A 26,724-nucleotide genomic window follows, 5' to 3' on the forward strand; every position below is an offset into this window, starting at 1 on the left:
ATTCGGAAAGAATATTACATATATTTCACGAAGGATATATATATATGGAAATCGTGAAATTTGTGTGGTTGTCAATCATGGATAGAATGGTGTATATTTCACGTGTATAAAGTATTGTATTTATGCTTCGATTGACACCTTCTTTCACATGCTAGGTCTCGGCATAATCTCTGGTTGAGTGTAGTAAGGTTTTTTATTACAATTTGACGAACATGCCTTTTATTTTTTTCTTGATTATTTTAGTATTCTAAGGGGATAATAAACTTTGTAAATAATTAGTAAGGGAAAAAGAGCAATTCAAAATAATAAATTTAAAAAATACTTTAGCTTATTATTATTTTAATACGTATTGGTAAGTATATTACAAGGATCTCGGTTGTCCAAACTTAAAACACAGTAAGGGACATTTTTTTTGAAAAAGGTTTTTATGCATTTTCGGACTAAGTAGAATCTACGTAGTCCAAAAATTAAAAAATAGTTTTTTAAAAAAAATATCCTTACTGTGTTTTGAGTTTAAACAGCCGATCTGTTGAAGGCATTCCGTATCTTTATTTCGGAGTTCACATTACTGTTCTTGGATGACAATAAGTTGACCTTATTGTAGAATTTATAACGGTTGTTATCCAGAACTCATAAATTATGAAGACATTTATTATTTATAGGTTTTAAATAGTTCTGACTCCTGCCATGCCGCTACTCAGTATTGAGCACATAAATACCTTTGTGCTATCGATATCTTGATGGCGATTGATCAATTTATTATTTGATGATTGCCGACGAATCCGTGTTTTGTGATTTGGCAATGCAGCAACGGGTTCGAGAGTACCTTCACCTTTTTTATCATTTCTCAACACATTTTTGTGGAATTTTCAACGTCTGAGTCACTCTGAAATCTAGCTGCGGCTTATGCAACACTTTATTCTTGCTTAGACTCCAACTTTACACGTTTTATAGTCTATTCCTACTTGAGAATAGATTTACTGTTTATGTTTAAATTTATGAGAGAAAATTCTAGGCAACAAAGCTATCTCATTCAAGACTAATGATTTTATTATATTAAAGGAAAATTAAGTTGCGGGCTATTGATAACTGAGCCTTAAACGTATGAGTTGAAACCAGTAGTTCCCAATTATTTTTTTCTTTCAAACCTTTTCAAGAAAGAACTCACACTCGCCCACCCCTATTACAGGAATTATAAATACATAAATTAATTGTTTTTTTAAAGCATTTATTACCATTAAAATACAGTTCATAATGACAGTGAAAATTAGTTTAATGTGACAGATGTCAATTGTATGATTAAACCCTTTGATATGTTTGTACACTAATTGAGAAACACTGGACAATTCAATGATTATGAACTAAGCAATTAAGGTTATTAGGTGTATGATTTTAAATCTATCATTTTACTTGTATACATAGAATATGAGTCGTAACACATACTTATCACTTTAAAATGGTTGTTTTTTACCATAATTTCGGCTATGGAACACAGGATTTAAAGCTTTGCATGTCTCAAACAATTATTGAAAAATCTGGCTAATACGCATTTTTTACTATAAATTGTCAATTATATCAGAATTAGAAATACGCATATAATATGCAAAAAAAATTGTTCAAGGATGTGCGATGCTTTAAATTTTAAATGATCGAATCCAAACATCGAATTAAGTAATGACGTATTTTAAGGCGGGGTATTCGTAAATGGTGGGGTGTAAGAAAATTTTCTTTAAACCCAAGTAAGATTTAACTTAACGAAAAAAATTCCATAAAAAAAGCTTTTGTATCGAAAAAATAAGTTTTTCTTTAAAATAATAATATGGTTTCAAAAAAATATATTGAAAGTAAACTAAGTAACTAAAATAAAACAAATTCTAATACAAATATTTTTTTTTTAAATTGTGCTTTGATATGTCGGGCTTCTCGCGCGGCCGATAGCTTTCTGAATTGTGTATTTGGGAGAACCCCCTTAAAGATGTCGTTATTTAATTCGGTCACCTGTGTCTTCTATAAACCCATACATAAAGTTAAGATTTTAAAACGTCTGACATTTAAACCACATACATACAATAATAAATCAACTGTATCCTATATATTTTTTCATCGGTATGCCAAAAAAATGCTGCGTCATTGTTTTGTTTCTTTGTGGTACATTTCCATGGATTCTGTATGACCTGTAGATTATTCTGGGCCAAGTGCATTGCTCTCTTTTGATAAAACGATCATTGTTAAATAAATTGTAAATGTTTCTCGGAATCCAACGAGTGGAGTGTGATTGAATTATTATTTCAATTAAATACTGTCTAGTGTGTATGGATAATAATATTCACGAACACAGAATATAAATAAAAAATACTTTAAAATATTAATTATAATCTAAGCTACGACCGCTTTCAATGCGTTGATTACAGTATAAATTATAATATGAAGTTATGCGCTTAACTCCTGGACTTATGTTATTCAATACACCGTAAAATATGAGATTAGACTGTATTAATTAATATAAATATAATACAGCAGCAATACTATTCTCGGAATTTCTGTGATAGCTTTATTTTTATAACGTAATTTTTCTGATCTTTTATTGCTTACATTGGTCGTATTTATATGTGTAATTATAAGTGTCTTATTTATTTATTTCGTAATAAGTAACTGTTACGACCCATTCACGTAATATACTATGGAGAATATCTTTATGTATATTTTATATTAAGTACTTGGTTTCAATTATATTTACAAAATATTAGTTTTGTTAGTACATAACAACTCACCGGGATTTGTCTACCGGTCTCTTCGTCAGGTCAATCACTACACCCGCATATAAACAATACACCCGCACTTTAGCACTATTCACAAACTTACAAGTACACAAAATATTAATTACATGCAGGTCTAACGTGCACTAACACCCTTAGTGCATGTTAAACCTTAGCCTTTAGTGCATGTTAGTCCTTGTGTCGAACAAAAACACGTTTAATTAATATTTCGTATGGCTATTAGTACCCATGTGATTAGTGCTACGGTACTGAGGTGTAGTATTGTTCACATGCTGGCGTAGTGATTGTCTTAAAGGAAAAATGGTAGGTCTTAATTCGGTAAACTAAAATCCAGGTGAGTGGTTATATACTAAAGTTACTGACACTTTGTAAGAATTACTAACCTCAATTTTAATTATTAAATCACAAATATAATTTCATTCATGTATTCATAAGTATAAGTATTCAAACATGAGTATAAACAATAAATAATAAGTGTAAGTCCTTCTGCAAGCACAAGAGCTTAGACTCTTTTTTGGAGAAGAACAGCGTAACTAGTATTAAGACATGTTTAAAGTAGAAATGTCTAGCAAATAAATTAAATTATAATACTTTTTTAATATGCTAGAATAATGATCGCAAGTTACGTATAATAAGCTTTCAGCGTAATGTCTATTGTAAATTGATAATAAACCCTAGTCTTACTTCAAAACTAATAATCGTTATTCTCTCTTCTCAGGTGTCTGCCACTGATCCTGACTGCGGAGTGAACTCCATGGTGAACTACACGCTGGGCGAAGGCTTCGGAAAGTTGAACGAATTCGAAGTCAAGTCTGGAACTGGGGAGATCTGCATCGCTAACCAACTGGACTATGAGACCAGAAACGTTTACGAGTTTCCAATTATCGCTACTGACAGAGGTAAGGCTTTAATGACCAATAAACTTTTTACTGCCTACAAAATTGCTCAAGATAAAGAATACTTTCTTTTAGTTGCAGAAAACAATTATAATCTAATAACCATAAAATAATAAATGCTTGCGTATTTATATTATATGTACGTTCTAAAGTACACTTTACTTGAAGTAAAATTATTGGATTTTAGAATTCTAAATTTTCAGTAAACGCAATTATATTTTATATTTTTTTCATTTGTAACTCTAAGGAACTGAATTCTTTTAAATTTTATTGTTTCGATTATTTTTTTAAAAATATTATTTCATCGTGTTTTTTAAATTTTTTAAATATCTCTAAATTTTTTTATGGCAGATAAAGAATACTTTACAGTATCTTAGACTTAAATTAATTTCACTATAAAAATCTTTATGTTATTCTGACTGAAGTTTTATTTTTTTGTTTAATAATTTCTTTGTCACATTCTCCCTTAATATTAGATTTATGGAAGGTGCGCAAGGATTAAATACCTTATTTCTTTAAAAGCATCACCCCGTCACACTATTGTCGATTTTAAGGGTAAATAATATACGACTTAGTGCTCAATGCACCATTAGTTGCTAGAAGAGAAGACTTTTTAAAAAAAAAATTAAAGAAACAGATACTTTGTGCTCCGAAATAGTTACTTTGCACTAAAAAATATTATGAATATCTTAATTTACATCCGAAAGCTCTGTTCAAATTCTATAAATTTTCCGGTATAGAACACGTCTTCTTTATTATAGTATTCGTAATTATATTATTTGTAATAAAATAAAGTATCGATATATTCATTTCAACTCCTTGATGAGGCAATTCAAGTCTTCATAGGTCGAGTGGAATACCCGTCATCATTCGACATTCCCACCAGATAATCGGTAGTGTTTTTTTTCACGAAATTGGTGTAATTTCATAATTAGTTTGTAGGCAGTGTTGACTAGTATTTACATTATACCTAAATTCGACTTCCTCGATAACTCGTTTCACTTCTTGCTGGGTGGGATTCCGAAGATGCGATACTTGGCTCTATGGCTCCGGAATATCCGACGCGTTTTAATAGAATTATATATTATACGCCGCGCTGATTTCTTTTGACGCGGCTTCAGACACGAACACAGGCCCCGTGACATTTATTTGTCATCATCCGATTTGTATGGCCGATTAAAGGGGCTATTCTCTACTCTGTGGTAAAAAATAAATTAAAAATAAAAATAAATGTACGTACAAATCTTTGTTCACATATTTATCTGGGTTTATCCCTTTCATGAAGGTCTCTGCTACTAATTTTACCCATTTTTATGCGTTTTAATGTAATATTTTCATACATTGAATATTGCATTCATCTCATGCTATTATTCTTCCTAGTACGCTTTTCTTCATACCAACGTATCGTCCAAAAACTTATACCATATGAAAATGTGATTTAAAAATTTTTATTAAAAAAACTGGAAAAAACTCCTTAATGTTGCTTTGCAACGAGCTTTGCGCAGCGAATACATTTTCATATGGTGTACGGAGTGCGTGGAAGTTTTGGGTATCGTAAGGGAAGGGTAATTATCTTTAATCTAACTTTGAGTAGTTCAATGTTTTAGATTTAGTACATAAACCCTGATGATGACAAGATTTTTGTTGAAACCGGTAGGAAAAAGTGTACCAATAAAAAGTGGTTAAAACAAAGTTGTTTTATTTTATAAAGTTTATAAAATGTGCCGCAAAATATGTGCGGAAAACGTTAATGAAATATATTTATTTTGTTTATTAAATTCATTTTTTGTGTTTTACGAAATCATGGATGCTGGATTTTTTCAAAACTCCCTGTGAAGATAAACTTCAACGGTGTCATTATGTAAAAGTGATTAGGATTGATATGACGATATAGAATAGTCGACTCTGTAGGTCTCTCGTATGAGAAATTTCACGACAGCTAAGTGGTTGGAATTTTTTTAGCTTTTACGATCTCCACCGGTCGTATTATGAAGTATTTTACTACTCACTGTTTTATAGAATTTTGTAATTAACGCGATTTTTATAATAGCGGACAAACAGTTTTTATCGTGATTAAATTAGGACATAAAAATATTCACATATCATCACTCTTCTGGCTAACTATCGTTATCTGCTTTTAAACATATTTATAAAAGAGCTTTGTACAGTTATTCCGACATTTTTTTATATATTTAGTTGGGTAAGCGTTCTACTGTGAAACTGGCGTCGCGGGCTCGATTCCCGCCAATTGCAAAATAAATTTTAAAAAGAATTATTATTAGTTGGGTTTAGTGTTTGTGATGTATTTCACATATTAACCCTCCTGCCCTTTCCTTTTTTTGGCAGTCTTATTCTATCCTTATTTCTAGCAATATGTTCAAGATTTTTTATTGTTTAACACTATTTTATCCTTAAAATATTTGGGTAATTTATTGTTTAAAAAATTATATATAAAGATAAGTATATTTCATTTAAGTCTCTTTTTTATAGGTATCCATTTGAGTTCTTCTCTCATTTTTTCTATATTATTATATCTATTTTTCTTGAGCACCATTCTCATTGCTTTATTTTGTATAATTTCCGATTTATTTCAATTGCTTTCATTTGCCAAAAATAATGTTGTTGAGCAGTCATCTATATGTGGAATAATAAAACAATAAATAAAAAAAGGACATATCGCTCACTCCTTTCAAGAACGTCATATATCAAATTCGTAAATTTTCAGCTGTGTATGTTTTCGGAATGCCCAGAAAATGTACTATATCCCAGCGAAAGAGGTATATTTTTAACTTAATATTTACCGGCTACAGGGCAGAAAATGTTGTTTTTGAATTTCGAAGAAAAGGTATTGTTTAATGAATTTTTTAACATAATAAAAAATTTTCAAATGGACAAAAAACCTTCATGTTTTACCTAAAAAGATGTGTTGCACAATAAAAAGTTCTATAAGTGGCTTGATATTGATTTTTAATACATTGTGTTATATTTTTAAAATTTAAAAACGTTCTCCTGAAAAATCAAAATTTTTGATTTATGACGTTCTTGAAAGGAGTGAGCGATATGTTCTTTGTGAATAAACAAGTTTATTCATAATTCGTGTGATGAAAATCCAATTCATGTTACGTAATTTTTGGAATCATGCAGAATTTCGTCCGATTTCATAATCACGTTAAAAATAGAATAATATTAATAATAATATACACTTACATATACTTATTGCGGTCATATAAAATAAAAATAACTTTCCAAGGAAATAAGTTGACGCGTAGTTAAGAGTTGACGAAGTACCGCGAACTTGATTCAACAACGCCTTCGGCGTCAAGTAAGTGTAATGAACACCGAGTCTTAAAGACCAACTATTCTCGCGGCTCTGGGTCTGATTTGATCTGGCGTGATCGCTACATATTTCAACCTCTTTGATACATCATATTCACGGTGAAGCTCGCCTGTAACGTGTCATTAAGAATTTTATTTCTTGTGTTAATACTGGTCAAGAGATAAAGCGAGGCTTCATCTAGGGACATACATGCAAGTTAAGATACGTTAAAAGGGCGCTTAACGTATTAACCCATTGGTATTACCAAAGAGATAACACTTTTCTTCTTGACATCTCTTTATTGAAAGGATATCTATACATCGATAAAATAAGAAATATTGTAGATAGCTTTATCGATTATCTAGACCAGTGGTTCTTAACCTCACCGAAGACAGACTCACCGAACCCCAGGGGTTCGGTGAGTCTGTCTCCCGAGTTCGACGGAGCTCAAAATACACACCCGACTTATTGTAGGTACTACATTATGAAAAGTGATACAACATACAATATATTCATTTACCCAATAGATCTAGTATATTATTTTAAAGGAACATGTCATAATACTTTCAAATAATATACTAGATCTATTGGATAAATTAATAAATATAATTTTTCATAATTCATTCAAACCCTTTTCCGCACCCCAATGGTGCATAGGGCACTGCATTATAAACACAGTGTTATCTTGATCGTTAACACAAGAAGGAAAGGTGATCAGCCTTCCGCTTCAGGTACCAGTCCAGGGTAATATTGAATAAATATTAGTGTGAAAAAAATTACTTATATTTATTTGACCCCCCCTGGGAATCGAACCCGGGACCTCCAGAACGGTAGCCGAGCGTGCTGACCATTACACTACGGAGGCGGACATTTTTCATAGTATTTGATATATTCCTTTCAAATAATATACTAGATCTATTGAATAAATGAATATATCGTATGTCATATCATCTAGTAATATTTTTTTCCAATTAAGGGTTCGGTGAACGCGCATATGAAGCTGGTGGGGTTCGGTACCTCCAACATGGTTAAGAACCACTGATCTAGATTATTTATTATATAGCGTGTCATTAAGGCCATTTATTTATTTATTTTTCAAACTCATCTTATGAAATGAATCAATTTGAATGTATGTAAATATAAAACACTTGTATAAGACTATTTTTATATTTGATAATGTAAACTCGACTATTTTCGAGAACTCCAGAAGTTCATTGACAAATAAAAATACAGACTATTTTATTTTCATTAATTGATTCGACAGTCACTTTGTGGTAACATCCTTATATTCTTAATTTACATTTCACTCGATAAATACCACTATTTCTTTAAATCTATTATGACACGCGTTTCGATGCATTCCGCATCATTTTCCAATACTTAACACCTTATATACGGTATGCGAAAATTATGCAGAATGGATCGAAACACGTGTCACAATAGATTTTAAGAAATAACGATAAAACAAGTAAAATTTAAATTTAAATTATACAATTTTCACCTGTTCAGCCTATCTGTAGTTCTCGAAACTAGTCGTGTTTACATTCAATAACTCAAGAGTGGTATCATGCAAGTGATTTATTTGTATATTTTAATTCTCATTTCATTCCAAAAAGTGTATTAAAAATAAATTAAACATATGAGTAAATAATAAAAACTATTGCCTAAGGGCAATGGTAATTGATATAAGAAATAATTAGTCCATGTGGAGTAAAAAAAAAATAAAAAAAAATAAAAAAAATAATATGAGTAAAAACATAGATGAAACGAATCGAAATACAAAATTTGACTGATTTTTTTAAATAATTTAATTATACAATGTTTTATACATACTTTATGCATTTTCAATTAGAATATGTATCATAATCGAAGGAAAAAATAAATCTTAAATAAATATACCACAGCTACAGTCAGAGGGAACGTTAATAAAAGCTGTGAATATTGTATATCCATATATCATGTATGCATTAGTTAAATATCAGAGAATTTTTGCATCTAGGAATCATGACGCAAGTAGTTAGGAAAGTAGGATCACGTCATTAGACAGTATAGGTCCATATGCACTATTCAAATCTCCATTAAAACGCAAATACGGAAACTAACGGGCAATCTGTGACTTCTGCCCGGAGTGCAATATAATATATTTATAACATTATTACTGAATAACCCAGATTCTACAATCAAATTATGACACATCATTTATCATCGCTAACTGTAATCTTTTGACATGGTAATTATAAAGTGACATTACCCCAAGGAAATGGCTCTATTAGTTTATTTCAAATGACACGAATCCATGCACTAGATTTCATAAAAACACTTGTGCTTCCTATTTTCTTACACAATTCGGAAAATTGAGTTAGGAGTAATTCTCAAAACAATATACAAAACGACTTTAAAATGGACAAGTTTTGAGAACTACTGATGCTCTTTTCAATAGGGCTAAAATACAAACTGCTGTATTTTCACCTGTTGATAAAAAAAAGTCCTCGAAACTAGTAGTGCATACATTAATTAGATTCCTCAAAGAATTCCTAAAAGATTGGTCTTACACAAGTGTTTCATTTTATATATGATCAAATAGTTCTTTATCATATTAAAAATAAAACAGTTTTTCTACACACATTTTATCTGACCAGTGACCGGGTTTCGTTGTTACTGACATCATCAGACTGGTCTGACAGACCTAGTTGACCTAGACATAGTATTTTATTAAGTAAAATGTACTTCCACACTTCCACAAGAAATGTCAAATGAAATATTTTTGGTGTAAATAACAAAAACACAAATATGTCTCTTTAAAAAAATCACACGCACACACACACACACACATACATGTACATGTGTTTGTGTGTGTATGTATAAATATACTAAAAAAGTATATATTTATATATATATATATATATTTATATATATATATATATATATATATATATATATATATATATATATATATATATATATAAATATATATATACATACATACATACAATGTATTCAAGTCTGTCTAGCAGACAGAAGTCGCGGCACTTCGCCCACATAATTTACTCTGTCCAGATCATTTTTCAACCCATCACACGACTCCCGCAAACTTTCGCCACACAAACTTATTTTAAAATGCACAAATGAGATTATGGCTCGGGGCGATAGAGGGTCAAGTCAATCCTGTCAGGATCGTTATTGCGAATTTCAAAGGTGGCAAAGTTCACTTTTCCCACCATCCTTCATTGAGATTAGTAATTACGTTCAACATCTTATTTCCCTTTTGGTGATTCAACACGCAATCGGAAATTTCAGTGTTTTATTTTACGGTATTATTTGAGATACGCCGTCGAACTAAGCCTATAATATATTTTTGTTATCTCAACATAGATGAAGAAGAATTACACATTGACATAGATGACTGTTGTGAACTCGCACATACTGTGTTACGAGTTTGATCAATAATTCTAGAAGTTCAAAAAAATTGAGAAGTGTGGTTTTCAATCATCGGTAGAATTGGTGAATGTTAAACGCGTGAAAAGTGATTACTAAATGTGGCGCCGTGGCGTAGTTGGGTAGACGCTCGACTGCGAAACTGGCGTCGCGGGTTCGATTCCCGCCAATTGCAAAATGTATTCAAGAAACATCTATTTTCAATTGGTCTGGGTGTTGGTAAATGTATTTTTCACATTTACCTTCCCTATCCTTACTATCCTACCTGCAGACAAGCATCTAAAATAGGATCTTTGCGGGTTATTCCTTTTTTAAAAAAAACTTATTTAAAAACTAAACCTATGACGGTCGAAACCTCTGTAAATGGCCAGACTTCCTTATTCGTCTTTATATAAAATAATAAATAAATATTCTTAATATAAAAGTTTTTTTTTAGAAATGTTTGGGTATAAAGATGTTTTATCAAATATTATTCAAATTATAAAATAACAATAATTTAGTTTTATTCTCTTTGATTTTATTTTCCCAGTGACCGAAGTAAAAGTGAAAAACTGTTTACCACAATTGTTGTTTTATTATATAAAATGCAGTACCAAGAAATGTCAGTACAAAACTTTAATCTTATCAATATCACTCAGTTATATTATATACTATTATATCGAAATTACAAAATAATTATTTTAAAGATAAGAAAGTATTAATTGATAGGTTTCAATGAAAATACGCGAAAGTTAATGGTTTGTCGTTTTTTTAAACTCTTGAATGCCGATCCATTAATTTTTGACTCTCGTCACGAATCGTTCAGAAGGTGTGTTATTATGTGCGCTCTAGTAACCTAGAGAAGCTACACTTGCTCCGCTATTATTCTGGCAATCTCTCGTATGATTTCTGCGGTCCTGTCGTCACGATTGTCGTGAGAGATCGTCTCCTCCCGTGACCCAAAGTACGTCCGGACATCTCTCTCCCTCTTCCCGATAGCCGCGTCCCTGTTTGGCGTCCCGAGATAACTTCATAAATATGGCGACACATTCCGTTCCTCACGCCTTCGCCTTCCCTCCCCCCATCCCCTTCCTTCCTCCACGGCTACCCCTCTGACAACCCTCTTCCTTTGAAAGCTCTTTATATCTAGCATGCATCATCTATCCGAAAAGTAAACATCTCATAAAAAGTAAACATAACGATGAATTATAATGTATATTTGATGCACTAACTTTGTGATTTTCCATTTTATAATTATGTTATTATATATCGCTTACTCCTTTCAAGAACGTCATAAATCAAAATTCGTCAATTTTGAGTTGTGCATATTTTTGGAATGCCCAGAAAATGTACTATATCCCAGCAAAAGAGGCATATTTTTAACTTGAAGTTTACCCGCTACAGGGCAGAAAATGTTGTTTTTGCATTTTGAAGAAAAGTTATTGTTTAATTATTTTTTACATAAACTAAATATTTTTCAAATGGAGAAAAACCTTCAGGTTTACCTAAAAAGATCTGTTGCACAGTAAAAAGTTTGATAAGTGGCTTGATATTTGTTTTTAATACATTGCGTTATATTTTTAAACTTTAAAAACGTTCTCCTGAAAAATCAAGTTTTTTGATTTATGACGTTCTTGAAAGGAGTGAGCGATATTACACAATTGCAATAGAGGGCTTAAATTAGATTACTTAGAAATATTAGAAATTAAAAAGGCAATTAATAATAATTTACAACTAATAAATACACAAGTAAATGATTTTGCTAAAAGTCCGTTATTAAATATGTTTCCAATCACTCATCCCTAATCCCTTTTGACTGTGACTGCCAATCAACAAAAAAAATAAAGCCACTTGAGATCTACCTAAGCTTCTTTCCCTAACCGTCAAAATATTTTGAATACTGTTTAGTAGATAGAGTTTTAGTATTAATCAGTCTTGATAAAGAAGCGGTTAGCTTCGAAACCGGTAGACATTGTAATCAAGTTATAATTAAATATCAATAGTTATTTTAAAACAAAGTTACATTTTAATTATATAATTATGAAAACTTAAAATCAAAGCTTTTAGGTATTTTATGATATTTCTACATACCATATTACGAATTCATATTGAAACATTTATACATTTTTTACGGGTATATATGCCAACTAATAATAATACTCAGTTTTATTCTCCCAGTCTTTTTAAAAATTAATTGATGTATCAAAATATATTGTATTGATTATATTTCTAAACACGAAAAGTTCTCTTAGAATGTCAAAGTATATTGATTTTTTAATAAAAAAAACTTTTTATTGCATCGAACGTTGGATGTGAAATAAGATGAGAAAACAACATTTCCCTTTATATATTTTTATTATTTTTTAAATTATTAAATTCAAAGCTTGAGCTGGAGTGTATAATAAGCCTAAGAGGTTCATTTGGTATATACAGTATGTAAAATAGAATGATGGAAAAAATACACACACATACGCGCGCACAGTTATAAAAGTAAAAAGAGGAAGAGGAGGTAAACATTTATAAAGGTAGATATGTATATATACATAAAAGTTTTTTTTACAAAAACACACATGCATCGAATACTGAATGATTTATATATCATGTAAATTTAACTCTCACCTCTATTGGGTGTGAAATATATTATTACTACTACTACTACTACTACCATTTCGCCGTTTCCCCGCAGGGGTAGGCAGAAAAGATGGAACGCTACACTCTTCTGTCCTGACATACACCCCTCGCCTCCTTCACATCCATCATACATACATGCCCTCCGAATTCGCAGACTTTTGCCATTTTTTTTTGAGAAAAAAATATATGATTATGGTAGGGTTATTCCATTTTCCAGTGTTGCACCCTCAAAATGACCTCTCAAATTTTTTTTTAAAAAATCATTTAACAATTATTATTGTTTATTTATAGTAATAATGACTCTTTTACACATATTTTATTTTTCACATATCGCTCACTCCTTTCAAGAACGTCATAAATCAAAAAAGGTTGTGTCAATCAATTTTCAGTTGTGCATGTTTTCAGAATGCCCAGAAAATGTACTATATCCCAGCAAAAGAGGCATATTTTTAACTTAATATTTACCCGCTACAGGGCAGTAAGTGTTGTTTTTGCATTTTGAAGAAAGGGTATTGTTTAATTATTTTTTTTAAAGAAAAAATCCTTCAAGTTTTACCTAAAAAGATGCGTTGCACAGTCAAAAGTTCAATAAGTGGCTTGATATTTATTTTCAATACATTGTATTATATCTATAAACTTTAAAATCTTTCTCTGAAAGGAGTGAGCGATATTATTATATCAGTTGGAAATGTCGACGTATAAAATTGTTTTAAGAGATTCTGATGTTCTCAGAGGCTTATTTTTTTACTGTCCAATGAATGGCTTAATTAATTTACCAATACTAACGGTACGTGACTTTCAGTGCCCTATAATAATTAAATTAAAAACACACGTTGTGAAATCATTCACATAAAACTCGGTATTAAGTATCTTGTTTGTTTTTAAACGAAAGAGATAACGAAATTACTCTAAATGTATTGTGTTACTTTTTTAATTACGTTGGTCACTTTCAGTTTTGTGATTTAAAATATTGCGAGATTTTAATTTGCAACCATTAAATTAAATTAAATACGGAGCAGTTATAAAAGTCAGGTTTATGTTATTAACATAGTTATTCGAAAGTTATTTAAAATACTTTCATTAATCATTGCTTTAATAATGATATTGTTAAATTAAGCTACTAAAGTAATTTGGTTCGCCTCCGTAGTGTAATGGTCAGCGTGTTTATCTACCGTGCTGGAGGTCCCGGGTTCGATTCCCAGGGGGGTTAAAATAAATATTAGTGGTTTTACACTGTAATATTTATTTAAAATTACCCTGGACTAATTCCTGAAGAGTGATCACCTTGCCTTCATGTAAGTAATGATCAAGAAAACACTGCGTCAATTCGATGCAGTGCCCTATGCACCATTGGATGCGGATAAGGGTTATAAGTATAAGTAAGTAAAGTAAACTTTTTGTTATTTTTTTTCGTCGACAAGTGGAATGAATGGTGTTCATATTTCCGAATAATCTGTTACAACACCAGTCTGACCAGTCTGATGATGTCGGTTACGACGAAACCCGGTCGCTGGTCAAATAAAAATAAAATGGAAAAGCTAAAAATATTGTTTTAAATCTAATAATAAATTAATCTGTTACAATTATTCTACATATGGAGTACTCGTACTGAACCATTTATAAATCTTTACAGGCATACACGAACAAGCAAATAATAATAATTACTCAATATCATATTTTGTATATTAAACGCATTGTTAACTTTATGGTATGGTAATATAATACTCTCCTTATCATTCATCGTTCACTTAAAAGTACCACCAAAAAACAATATTTCATGAAAAAGCAAGATATTTTTATCTTATTGACTGTCATGTCACTGCAATCCTTTTAGTCAATTTTGATCAAATAGGTAAAACATGATTACAATCTAACTTTTGTCTTCTTCAAACTCTTGTCCACATCCCAATGGCGCATAAGGCATTGCATCATATAAACGCAGTGTTATCTTGATCGTTAACACATGAAGGAAAACTTCAGGTACCAGGCTAGGATAATATTGATTAAATGCTAGAGTGAAAAATCTCTTATATTTATTAGATTAGGAATCGAACCTGGGACCTCCAGAACGGTAGCTGAGCGTGCTGACCATTACACTACGGAGGTGGACATAAACATTTGTCTAAGGATTGTTTCTAGATACTTACAATTGAAAAAAAATAGTTATTTGTTTGTGTGGTTATGTTACTTCTTGTTTGGTATTCTATATCGTTTTAATATCTAACGAGGACTGAGTTTAAAGATAATCATGCGATTAATTTGACAGATGAATAGTCTCTTAAATTGAAATGGACTTTAGTACATATATGACTTCTCGATAGAATAGAATGCAACATTGTTTGCGCTGTGAATCATCAGCATGTACCCGCGATATTTTAACCGAGACTTTTATAGCGATATTTTTGCTATAAAAGCCTCGCGTAAAATATCGCGAGTAGATGATGATGGAACGTAAATATGTATATGGTATAGGATGTTTTTTTAGAGGTATAACTTCAAATTGATGGTGGCACTTGCCATGTTACATGTTGCGCAATATTGTTGAAACCACAGCTCCGTCACAACAATGCCATTCAACTGAGGACAACGAAGAAGTCAGTAACCATAGTTCTGTGGTGCTCTCCGTTGACCGTAACATTCTGGCCGGCATCGTCGTTTTAAAAAAATGTGGGCCAATGATTCCACCTGCTCATAAAGCACAACAAACAGTGACTTTTGATGGCTGTAAGGGCGTCTCGACAAAGGATTCTGGGTTTTCTCCACACCAAATTCGTCATTTCTGCTTATTGATTTAACTGCTTAGCCATTTAACCAAAAATGAAGCTGAATATTTTTTCGGCCTATTCATCGAACCCACGACGCGCATATTTGTCATTCAGTCTATTTATAGTGAAATAGCGAAACTCGCTGACTATAAATCAACTGTCAACTGTCAAATCGACAGTCTGTAGAGACAATGTTGCCAGTTTACAAAGCAAACCTCTAAAAAAACACCCTTTAAACAGTTTTGGTAGGCCGCAATAATTGCAATCATGGCTCCGATATATGCTAGAATTTAATACTTTTTAACTGTTATGACAAAATGTAATCTCTTGAAACCATCGGTTGTTATTATAACCGTTTGGTGGAATTTAATATTTTTTTTTATTATACTGTTCATATCTGAGCAGGTGTGGTTCAATTCTGGCATTACGTTTCGCTCATGCTGATTTATTTCCAGAAGACATTTGAATTTATAGCCGTAAACAATTTGAAAATCGAAATCTTTGTTAAGATTTATAATTGTTAAGTTAATGGAACATTTTTAGACATCTCCATGTAGATATAGAAGAATATGGAAGCTTATTTACAGAGCTTTTGTCTTAGCACAGGCTGGTTTAGTGATCACTTTACACAAGTGTAACATTCACCATTCTAATCATGATCGACAATTACACTAATAAAATTTTCGGCACTCTTACATATATTAGATTTCAGTTTTGTACTGACATTTCTTGGTGGAAATGTATTTCATACAATAAAATAACAACTGTATAGTTTTCCTACAAATATTTTATTTGATCAGTAACCGGATAACGTCGTAACCGACATCACTAGTCTGATGTGAATATGAGTTCACAAGAGCCATCTATGTTGGATTGTGAAACCTATTTATCTAGCAGTGTTCCTTGATTGGATGTATGCAAAACCAAACCCCAGATTATTTTTACATAATATTTTAAACGCCTGAAAACGTGATTACCAACTTTTTATGTAAAGTTTAATTTAACTAGTAATTTTAATTTTAATTAGTTACAGTATTTAGATTCACTCAAAATATGAAATTAATGTTGTTTTTATTTTTCATTTTCAGGTGGTCTATCAACAACCGCAATGGTCAAAATCCAACTCACGGATGTCAATGACAACCGACCCATTTTCTACCCTCGGGAATACAACGTATCTTTGCGGGAGGGAGGAGCCGGTGGCGGCGCTTCCGCCACTATGCCCGTCATAGCTGTCGCCGCGACCGACGCCGATTCTGGGCGTCTAGGCGTCGTTACCTACCGCTTAGTCGCCGGAAATGACGGAGGCGTCTTCCGGATCGACAGAGCTACCGGAGAACTATTCGTCAGCAGACCGGGGATGCTTTCTTCTCGATCTCAACCCTTGCACAAGCTAAACGTCTCAGCCACTGATGGCGGAGGGTCCAGGTCAGAAAATGACGCTGAAGTCTTCGTCAGCGTTGTCGACTCGGCGCAGAGACCGACCATCTTCGATAGGCCGAGATACCACTACAAGGTCAGAGAGGATGTACCGCTGGGGACACTCGTCGGAACTGTTAGGGCTACCGGAGTTGATATGAGTAAGTAACTAATTATTATACATTTCTCTTGGTCATTCATGTGAAATTTAATTATCGTTTGTGCGAGCTACCAGTCTACAAAATTATACGGAATTACCCGTGACAGTTATTATATAAATTAAAGCCACTCTCAGCGCTTACACATTTTAAATCGATGAGTGTAATTATTTCATAGAGCTGCGCATAAACAATTAAGTTTATTGAGTTTTCTAAGTTTTTAGTTCAAGTGGTGTAATTAATTTAGATGAGCTATTTTATGAGTAGATATTTGTGCCTATGAAAAACTGCATGTTTGTAATTAAACGTGGCCTATTTTATTAATATTGTTATTTATTTTTAAACATGCATATATGCAGATTTAATTCCGTTGGCATAAACAGTAACTTTGGGCGTCGTTTCGGACTATAATTGGCACACTTTCGTTGGAACGTGTTCTTCGGTTCATCAGCACTAGCATTGCGGGCACTTCCATGCGCCGCTATGCCGAAAGGCAAATCCGAATAAGTTGTAAATCTGGCACACATAGGTGAAATGTCCTTGTTTATGCGCCGCGGTGCGAAGGCTCCAAACATCTGTTCCGACGTGCTCCGGGATGTATGGCGACCGGCCGATATATGGTTATAAGACAGATCGCGGGTTGGCGTCCCGGAGCAGTGTGTTGTGTGGTAGGTATACGGTAGATACACACGGTATCACGCCCATGCGTAATTTATTGTAGTTCGCTCGCTCCGACTAAAGATGCTTTAATTAAAAATTTGAATTGATATCTGTGTATAACTCGAAAATAAATTGATTTTGAATTGATCCCTGATTCTTTCTGTAATTGCGTTTGGGATAAACGTGAAACAAATCTTTAAACTGAACCGATTCTTGTTGCGGGCGATGTTAATGGGTTCTGAATGCCCGTATTATCGGTTTAATCAATTTATGATATATGCACATAACTCCGGTGGGTACCCACCGGGTACCACCTTTCTCTCTTCTGTAGTGTTACGTAACACACCACATCCTCAATAAAGCCGTGTTATCATTTTATTCCCCACTCTTATTACATTATGTAAGCTGAAAGTTTTTACATTGAGCATTTTTAATCTTCGTTGTAAACGCCTCATTTGCTCAAACCCGATCGCTTCTTGGACAATAATCGTCCAAGAATATATATGCGTGTTACACATAACATACGAACTGTAATTACTCTCTATCCGCTTTGGTAATACTTTAAATGTATGTAACGCGCTAATAAGTAACTAATCTTTCTAACAAAACCAGTACACCTTTTTATCAGTTGATATTACAGTTGTGGGAAAAGGTGAGTTTTTGCAAGCTCGGTATAAGCTTGAATAATCCATCTTGGTCAATCCGAAAATCAGTATTTCCGGATAAGATATCTTGTACAGAAGTAAATTAACTATGAGATTTTATTAATTACTAGCTTCTAGATGTTTATCCTACACTAATACACTGTAATTTATGTATTAATTTTAAATCAATCACTAATTCTACTAAGTTGTATTTTAGTAACCAAAACACATAAAAAAATTATATTGTAACAATACAACTTAGTAGACTCAGAAAATCTGTGTTTGATTTAAAACTAATACATAAATTAAAACGGAGTTCTACAAATTAAACTAATACATAAATTAAAACGGAGTTCTACAAATTAAACGCCAAATCAATAAACTAATACACTGTTACTATCACATAACTATACATAATAAAATTGAAATAAATGTAATTCAGTCAACTAACTTTCATTTCTTATTCTCCCTGTTATTTCATTTCTCTTTCTACTTAAATGGTTATCTCATTCTTTTCTTTTTCTAGTTTTACAATTATGGACATCACTGTTTAATGCAACACAATTTTTTTACAAAATATTTTCTTAATATTTCTGGCATTTTGTTTTTGGTTAGTCATTTTTATTTTTTACAAAAATGTTAGTAAGTATATAACCACTCACCGCATATACTAACATTGCTAACATTTTTGTAAAAATAAATGACCACAAAGTGAATGTTATAAATATCAATAATATTTTGTTGGCGAGTACCTACTGCCATAAAAGCAAAAAGATGAGTGATTATTTGCTAAAATAAGATAAAAATATTAAATAAAGGAATACGATAAAAAATCGTATCAGTTAAAGGAAAAGAGAAATCATCTACGACAATATTATTTAAAAAATCATTGATTATGCAGTGTTATCTTGTTCAATAATTTAAGGTACGGTGACTAATTAATCTTGAACGTCAGGTCCAGATTAATATTTAATATCTATTCAAGTCAACAAAAAAAATATCTTTGTATCACGCTGAAAATTTAATACAGCTACTAATAAATTAACTGGAATATTTCATTTTTTGAAATATACTTTGTGAATATTTATTTATCCTTTTTTGGGGTGGTCCATTTTACAAACAGCCAACGTCACAATACATCTTGAAGGGGGTTAAGATCGCCAAGTCTCGTGGCCGTTTCATTTTCGGGTGTAGTCATGGGACATGGGCTGGGCACGACATTAAGCCATCCGTAAAAGAAACATCATGATTGATTAAACCCCGAGTACCTTGCGTCCTGCATGTTGCACGTTAACTCCGTGTAGTGAAATATGTAAGATGATTAAAATAAAAGATTGCGCATTAATTTAAACATAAATACACACATACAAGGGCGAATATTTTTTTTTGATATCTCTACATAGATGTAGAAGAATTTGTCTGGGCATTTACGGGGCTTACGACCGTCATCAGCTGGTTTAAGTGATCACTTGACACACGTGTAACATTTACCAAATCTACCCATCATTGACAACCACACCACTCAAATTCTTGGAAGTTCTATACATATATATGATCTAATTTTGAAATATTGTACAAGATTCACTGGTGACATCTATTGGTGAAACGAAGAAGCTTTTTTATTGAGCAGAAACTCTTATATTTGTATGTGAGGTCCGGATCCTGGATTATTATCACATACATGAGAAACGTCAGAAATTTATTCATATCGTACTCAAAACGTAAAGGACTATCTTGCATTGAAAAACTATGTGCTAAGAGATTGAATTCACTAAAATCCAACAAAATTCATGTGTTCTGCTGCGCCTTGTCTCCAAAACCTATGGAGACAAGGCGTAGCAGTTCTCGATATTTTGACATTTTTTCATTTTGTATGCAAAACGGAAAGAAGGACTATTTTGCATTGAAAAACTCTCATAGTAAGCACGACAGAAATCGTGTATTTTTTAAACAACACATTAATATCCCTTTTTTATATACGTAGACAAGACGCTGCAATTCTTTATATTTCGGCTATTTGTTCACTAAGTATACAAAATGGAAAGTGAACTATGTTCCACTGAAAAACTCTCATAGTAAGTTCAACAAAAATCGCGTGTTTTTTAAACAACGCATTAATATTCGTATACCTCTCTACGGAGGCAAGGCGCTGCAGTCCTCGTAATAAAACAATAAACCCCGAGGCTGATGGCTTCCCGACATTTAAATGCGACCCGGAGTCCGTTCTGTCGCCCTGATCATTAAACTCCGCCGACGTTTTGGGGGAAAGGGGCCTGACAGCCGCGAGATGCCGGGGTGAGTGCGACAGTTCGATACAGCGCTAACCGGGGTCCTTGCCATCCTTGCCATCCGTGCCATCCGTCCGAGAGACGTGAATAGCATTACGCAAATGAAGAACCGGCCGGATGCATTCGGCCGCGATTTATTTTGTCCTTGCATTTCGGCGGATTCAAATAGCGCTCGAATGGGCCCCTGACGTCTCGTTATCTGGGCTGGATCGCTCGCATTTCGTAGGGGAAATTGTTTTTAAACTTTGAAAATAACGCAAATAATGTGTCGGTTGAATACGTTCAAAATTAATGGCGGCCTATGGTATTACTCTTCGGGGATGTCACATAAAACGTTCTCCGTTTGCGAACCCAACTCCAAATGTGGTAATTATTAATGTATCACCTGGCTCCTGCCAATTTTAAACCATCGATCTATAAACAGTACATTAAACGCACGCACTTACAAATGACAAAATTAATATAATTAATAAATACATATTCTTATATTGTCAATATTTTTTGCGTGTTCAAATCAATTTAGACAAATACTGGAATTATATTGTAACGACTAGTTTTGGAAGCTGTAGATGCTATCATCTACGGGTTTGAATATAAACATTCAGGGAATCTCAAAACCTGAAACTAAACTTTCTGAAACTATTTGTAACAATATATGTTAATACTCGTATGGTAAAAAACAAGTGTTTTATTTATTTATTGTAACTGCAGACAGTTGGTAGAATTCCATATAGAATTGTTGGATAATATATCCAAAATTAAACAAGGTTTATTGGATTGAATTCTACATTTATTTTTGTATATGTTAATACGTGACGCGTTTCGTCTTATTAAGACATTATCAACACTCAATTTATTTAGATATTATCAGTGTTTAATAATCTTTTAATAAGACAAAACGCATCACATATTAACATATACATAAATAAATGTAGAATTCAATCCAATAAACCTTGTTTAATTTAGGATATATTACCCAACAAGTGTTTTATTTATAATTTTTTCTTCATATGTGGTAAAATGTCATAATGCAAATCAACCTTAATTTTCCCATCTTTAGTTTGAGCTTGGTAAGGTATATTAAGGAATTAAGTGTAAAAATGATCTAACACAATTTTTATGAAGAAGCGCACCTGCGAGCGCAAACTGCTTCTAATTTAACAGTGCATAAGATTAAATAATAATGATTGCAATCGGACAGGTAAGCTGAGTGAGCGCGCGGCATTTTTGATTGCTTGCTCCTTACTTGACTTAATTACTCTCTCGTACGCCGGAAACGGTGAATTATTTCAAATCTCAAAAACAAGATAATTTTGTACATTCCCAGTATTTAAATTCGTATTTGAATAACAGATTTCATTGTGCGACTCTGTAATTTACATAAATGTATATTATTTTTGTTATAGTTGGAGGCCCTCACTTACGTTTTTAGATCTACATAATTATGTTCTGGCACTGGCCATGTTGGATTTGCACTTTGAATAATACTTTCATTGTTTTGTGACATTATTTTTCACTCGAGAAAAAAAACTCTTACTTTGTAATTATTACTCTATTCTGGGACACGCGTTTCGATGTACACAGTATAATTCGGTAGAGAAATAGCAAAGGGGTATATCTGTCAAATTTATCGTTTTCTAAGTTTGTTCCACAAAATGTCTAAAATAGTGTATTCCATAATCTGGTAAAAGGATATAGCTGTAGTTGCAATACTTATTTGGTTTTATTAAGATATGTACATAAAAAAAATATATAAAACAAATGAGTTATTTAATTTCATAAGTTTTTTTTTACTCTGCTGTAAAATTTGGTTTGAGACAGATATACCCCTTTGCATTTACACTACTGAATTAGCGAGCACATAGAAACATGTGTCAAAATATGACTTAATAATTTAATTAATTGATTCGGTAGTCACTTTATTATCACATTAATATCCAACCATTTTTAATAAGTAGTATTAACCAAGTAAAACTGAAATAAAAAATATGTTCAAACATGATTTAATAAATAATTTTATAAATATATATTAAACACATCTTTATCTGGAAACTAACCTGTTAGTTAGTTAGTAAGTTAGTTTTCTAACAATAAATATCAATATAAATTTCCATAGATATTTATTTTACTATATTGAGTGCATGTGAGTGATGTTAATTTACTATATCGAAATACGTGTTAAAATATAATTTAATAATTTTAGCTCTTTTTTATATTTAATATATGCTAGGCAAATCTCTATCTACAAACTAACCTGTTAGTTTTCGTAAAATATATTTCAATTATAAATTTCCACAGATATTTATTTCACTTATTATAACTTATTTATTATCTTGGCAAACCTGTTATAAAGATGCATTTGCTAGTTATTTCCAGCATCCTTTGCACTTATTCATAAGTGTGTATGCCTTTATAAATTTACATGGAAATATGAATTTATACCATTGTTAATATATTGTTTTCTACGTATTTAAATTTTATTTAATATCTTTGGCATGTGAAATAAGTCAGTCAAGGTTGGTAAGTCATTTGTTAGGCTGGATATGGTTACCTGTTATGGCCATGTCAATAAAAATACAAAAAATATTATATCATATGTCTACTCAACGGACACGTTCAAATTAGTATTGCTGAAGTTTCATAAGCTAGTACGAGTACGGGTATGCAACCCTGATTGATATACCTTCCTTTCTAGACACTCCTTTATTTCTTTTCCCACGCAGCAATGATGTCATTCGCCCTGTCTTCTGAAACCGGTAGACATTATAATTAAGTTAAAATAAAATATTTATAGTGATTTTATAACAGTGTAACATTTTAATTATAAAATGGAAAATCACAATGTTAGCATTTTACATAAATATAAATTATGCAAAAGTATTAGTACAAGATAATTAGTGTAGATCTAACAAATGAACACGTATTTATGAGAGAAAGTGTACATGTGTGAAGTGTGTAAGAGGGTGTGTGTGTGATGTTAATTCTAGTAGGGACATACATACATACAACGCAGAGAAAGATAGTTTAAAGATCTTGAGAGGACAATATGCTCACTATTTGACTTTTAAACACAAATTTTCCGCAATCGAAAACATTATTTGAAGCACTGTATTTGTAATCTCATATCACCATTCATCGTTTTTTTTTCTTTTAAAAGTTTTCACTTCAAAGCACTCAGTGTTGGGATCCGGGGGGAATGGTTTGACAGGAAGTGCGGGGCGAGGGGATCCAGGGAACGGGTGACAGGAGAATAGGACGAGGAGGAGTAAAGGAAGGGGTAGGAGACGTCGATCGTCAGGTTTTCGGCAACGTAATAAATCGAACAGCCAACTGTTGTCCAGGGGAGTGATGTAGCAGCATCCAGTGACGTAAAAAACGATACAATAAAATAATTGCATATTACATATTTTTTTATTATTTTTTTTCAAATAAAGGAATAACCCGCAAAGCGACTATTTTAGATGCTTGTCTGCAGGTAGGATAGTAAGGATAGGGAAGGTAAATGTGAAAAACACATCACAAATACCCAGACCAATTAAAAATAAATCTTTGTTGAATTCATTTTGCAATTGGCGGGAATCGAACCCGCGACGCCAGTTTCGCAGTCGAGCGTCTACCCAACTACGCCACAGTGCCTGCCTTTATTGTTATTGTATAATATATTGTATATTGATGAAATAAGGAAAGAATGCAAGGCTGAGTTAAGCATTATCGATAAAATTAAGAAAGGTGTGTCGAGATGGTTTGGACGTGTGGAACGTATGAGTGACGAAAGAACGGTTAAACAAATTTATGAAGCAAATGTAGTTGGAAAAAGAAGCCGAGGAAGACCGAGGAAAACTTGGCACAATCAGGTATGTCAAATACTTGAAAGCGGCCGGGTCAGGAGTCGTAATAATCGTCGAGTATGTAAGAGGAGATGCATGAATGTAGAAGAGGCGAAGAATGTTTGCAAAGACAGAGTGGTGTGGCGTTCGATTTTCTCTGGCTTCCCTTGCGGAGAAGCGGCATGATGGTAAGTTAGTTAGTTAGTTATATTGTAGTTATGTTTTAATCAGAATTGACCCAAATGTACAAATATACATATCGTTAATTTCATTTCATTACAAGAAAAACATTTTTCGTTTCGATAATGTTTTCATTGAAACTTGAGAAAAATTGCTAGTGAAATCGTTAACCGGTTACATAAACTCAATATACTTATGTCTAGATTTTTTGAGATGGGTATATAGAAGTCTCGATATTTGCAGGGTTTTGGACCTATCATTGACTGGTTTAAGTGATAACTTTATACCTTTTTTTACCATTCTACCCATGATCTACGTTACTCAAATTTCAGAAAATCGTAAATTTATTACAAGCAACAACAAACAATGATTTTTTTTCAATTTTGACTGAAATATTTAAGTTTTTAGTTGGCAGAGACATCTCTTCTTGGATGTCAGTTTCTTTTCAAATTATTTCACGCAATACAAAACTTCTAAAATTATATTTTTCGATTTTACACTTTATTATTTACACTACTTATTTTTATTAACATAAATTCATTGCGAGTTAAAAGTGTGTCTTTAATATTTCTGTGTGAAACTTTTAATAATATAACTGATATATTTACACATTTTATAAAACAAACACCTCAATCAATACTTCTTAATCATCTCACAAAACTGATGCAGCTTCATTTCAAATAATTTAAATTAACCATTGTAATCAATTGACTGTACATTATAGGTATCAGAATAACGTTTTATTGTAAATACTGCAATATGCAACGGCACAAACTAACTCATTAAGTTTACTCGTTGCATTCTATGCACTACTATGTAACTGAGAACAAATAATTGATTTTATTTTTAATCGTATTTTTTATGAATAAATTCAATAAGCATAAACCATAATATAATATATCAGTATGCAATGAATTCGTAAACGTCGAGTAATGTGTAATATATCATCGAAAATACATTTATTAATTTATACTTTTGACAGAACTGTGCATGTGATTTTTGAGGTTAACGTTTATAGCTTTTTTGTGTCCCTTGTGAGCGATAAATATAAATCTTCAGCAATGTCCATCACAAATACTTCCGATGAATTGAAGCAAGAAGGTTTGTAAGAAGACTCGTGTGTTATTTAAATCATTCACCATTTTTCAAAAAAAAAAAAATCAATAATTGATTTGGCAGTCACTTAGGTAATATTTATCGATTTTTTTCATTTAAATTTTACTTGGTAAATACCACTTTTCCTTATATTTATAGTGGCACGTGTTTTGATGCATTCAATATCATTATCAAACATCGTATACAGTGATTCATAATATGTTTATTCCATCGGAATACGTGTAACAATAAATTTTAAGAAATAAAGGTATTTTCTTGTACGTACTGAACCTTTACAAAAATCAAATAGGAGTATAATTGATAGCGTCAGATTACTTTTTACGAATTGTTTATATTTACCATTTTAATTTACATACATAAGCCATTAATAACAAAGATACTGTCATTACACTTGGAGATCATCATCCCTGCTATTTCGACAGAAGATACATTTTTCTCGAAATTAATAATATTTATGGACATATCTTCAAAACTGTTATTCAATGTAATCAATAAAATTGCTGTAATACACGTCACAACTCTTACAATATTGTTTTAAATATAATTTATCAACAGTTACATTGGAATGGTATTTTTAAATTTATAAATTTTATTGAATTTCATCGTAAATCTCAAGCCACGTCAAATTTAAAA

At 32.0% G+C, this 26,724-nt stretch overlaps 1 protein-coding gene across 1 annotated transcript in view; it reads left to right on the forward strand.

Moving 5' to 3' along the window:
• Window positions 1–26,724, forward strand: part of ds (dachsous cadherin-related 1) — a 370,365-nt gene that overhangs the window by 291,039 nt on the left and 52,602 nt on the right. Inside the window, exons 3-4 of the mRNA XM_088277154.1 lie at window positions 3,496–3,676; window positions 16,888–17,379. Of these exons, the coding sequence (XP_088133280.1) occupies window positions 3,496–3,676; window positions 16,888–17,379 (673 nt within the window). The remainder of the gene's footprint in view (window positions 1–3,495; window positions 3,677–16,887; window positions 17,380–26,724) is intronic.

The sequence above is a fragment of the Brachycentrus maculatus genome, unplaced genomic scaffold (genome assembly GCF_059751285.1).
Source record: "Brachycentrus maculatus isolate JH-2025_06_01 unplaced genomic scaffold, ASM5975128v1 h1tg000039l, whole genome shotgun sequence".
In the NCBI taxonomy this organism is placed as follows: domain Eukaryota; kingdom Metazoa; phylum Arthropoda; class Insecta; order Trichoptera; family Brachycentridae; genus Brachycentrus; species Brachycentrus maculatus.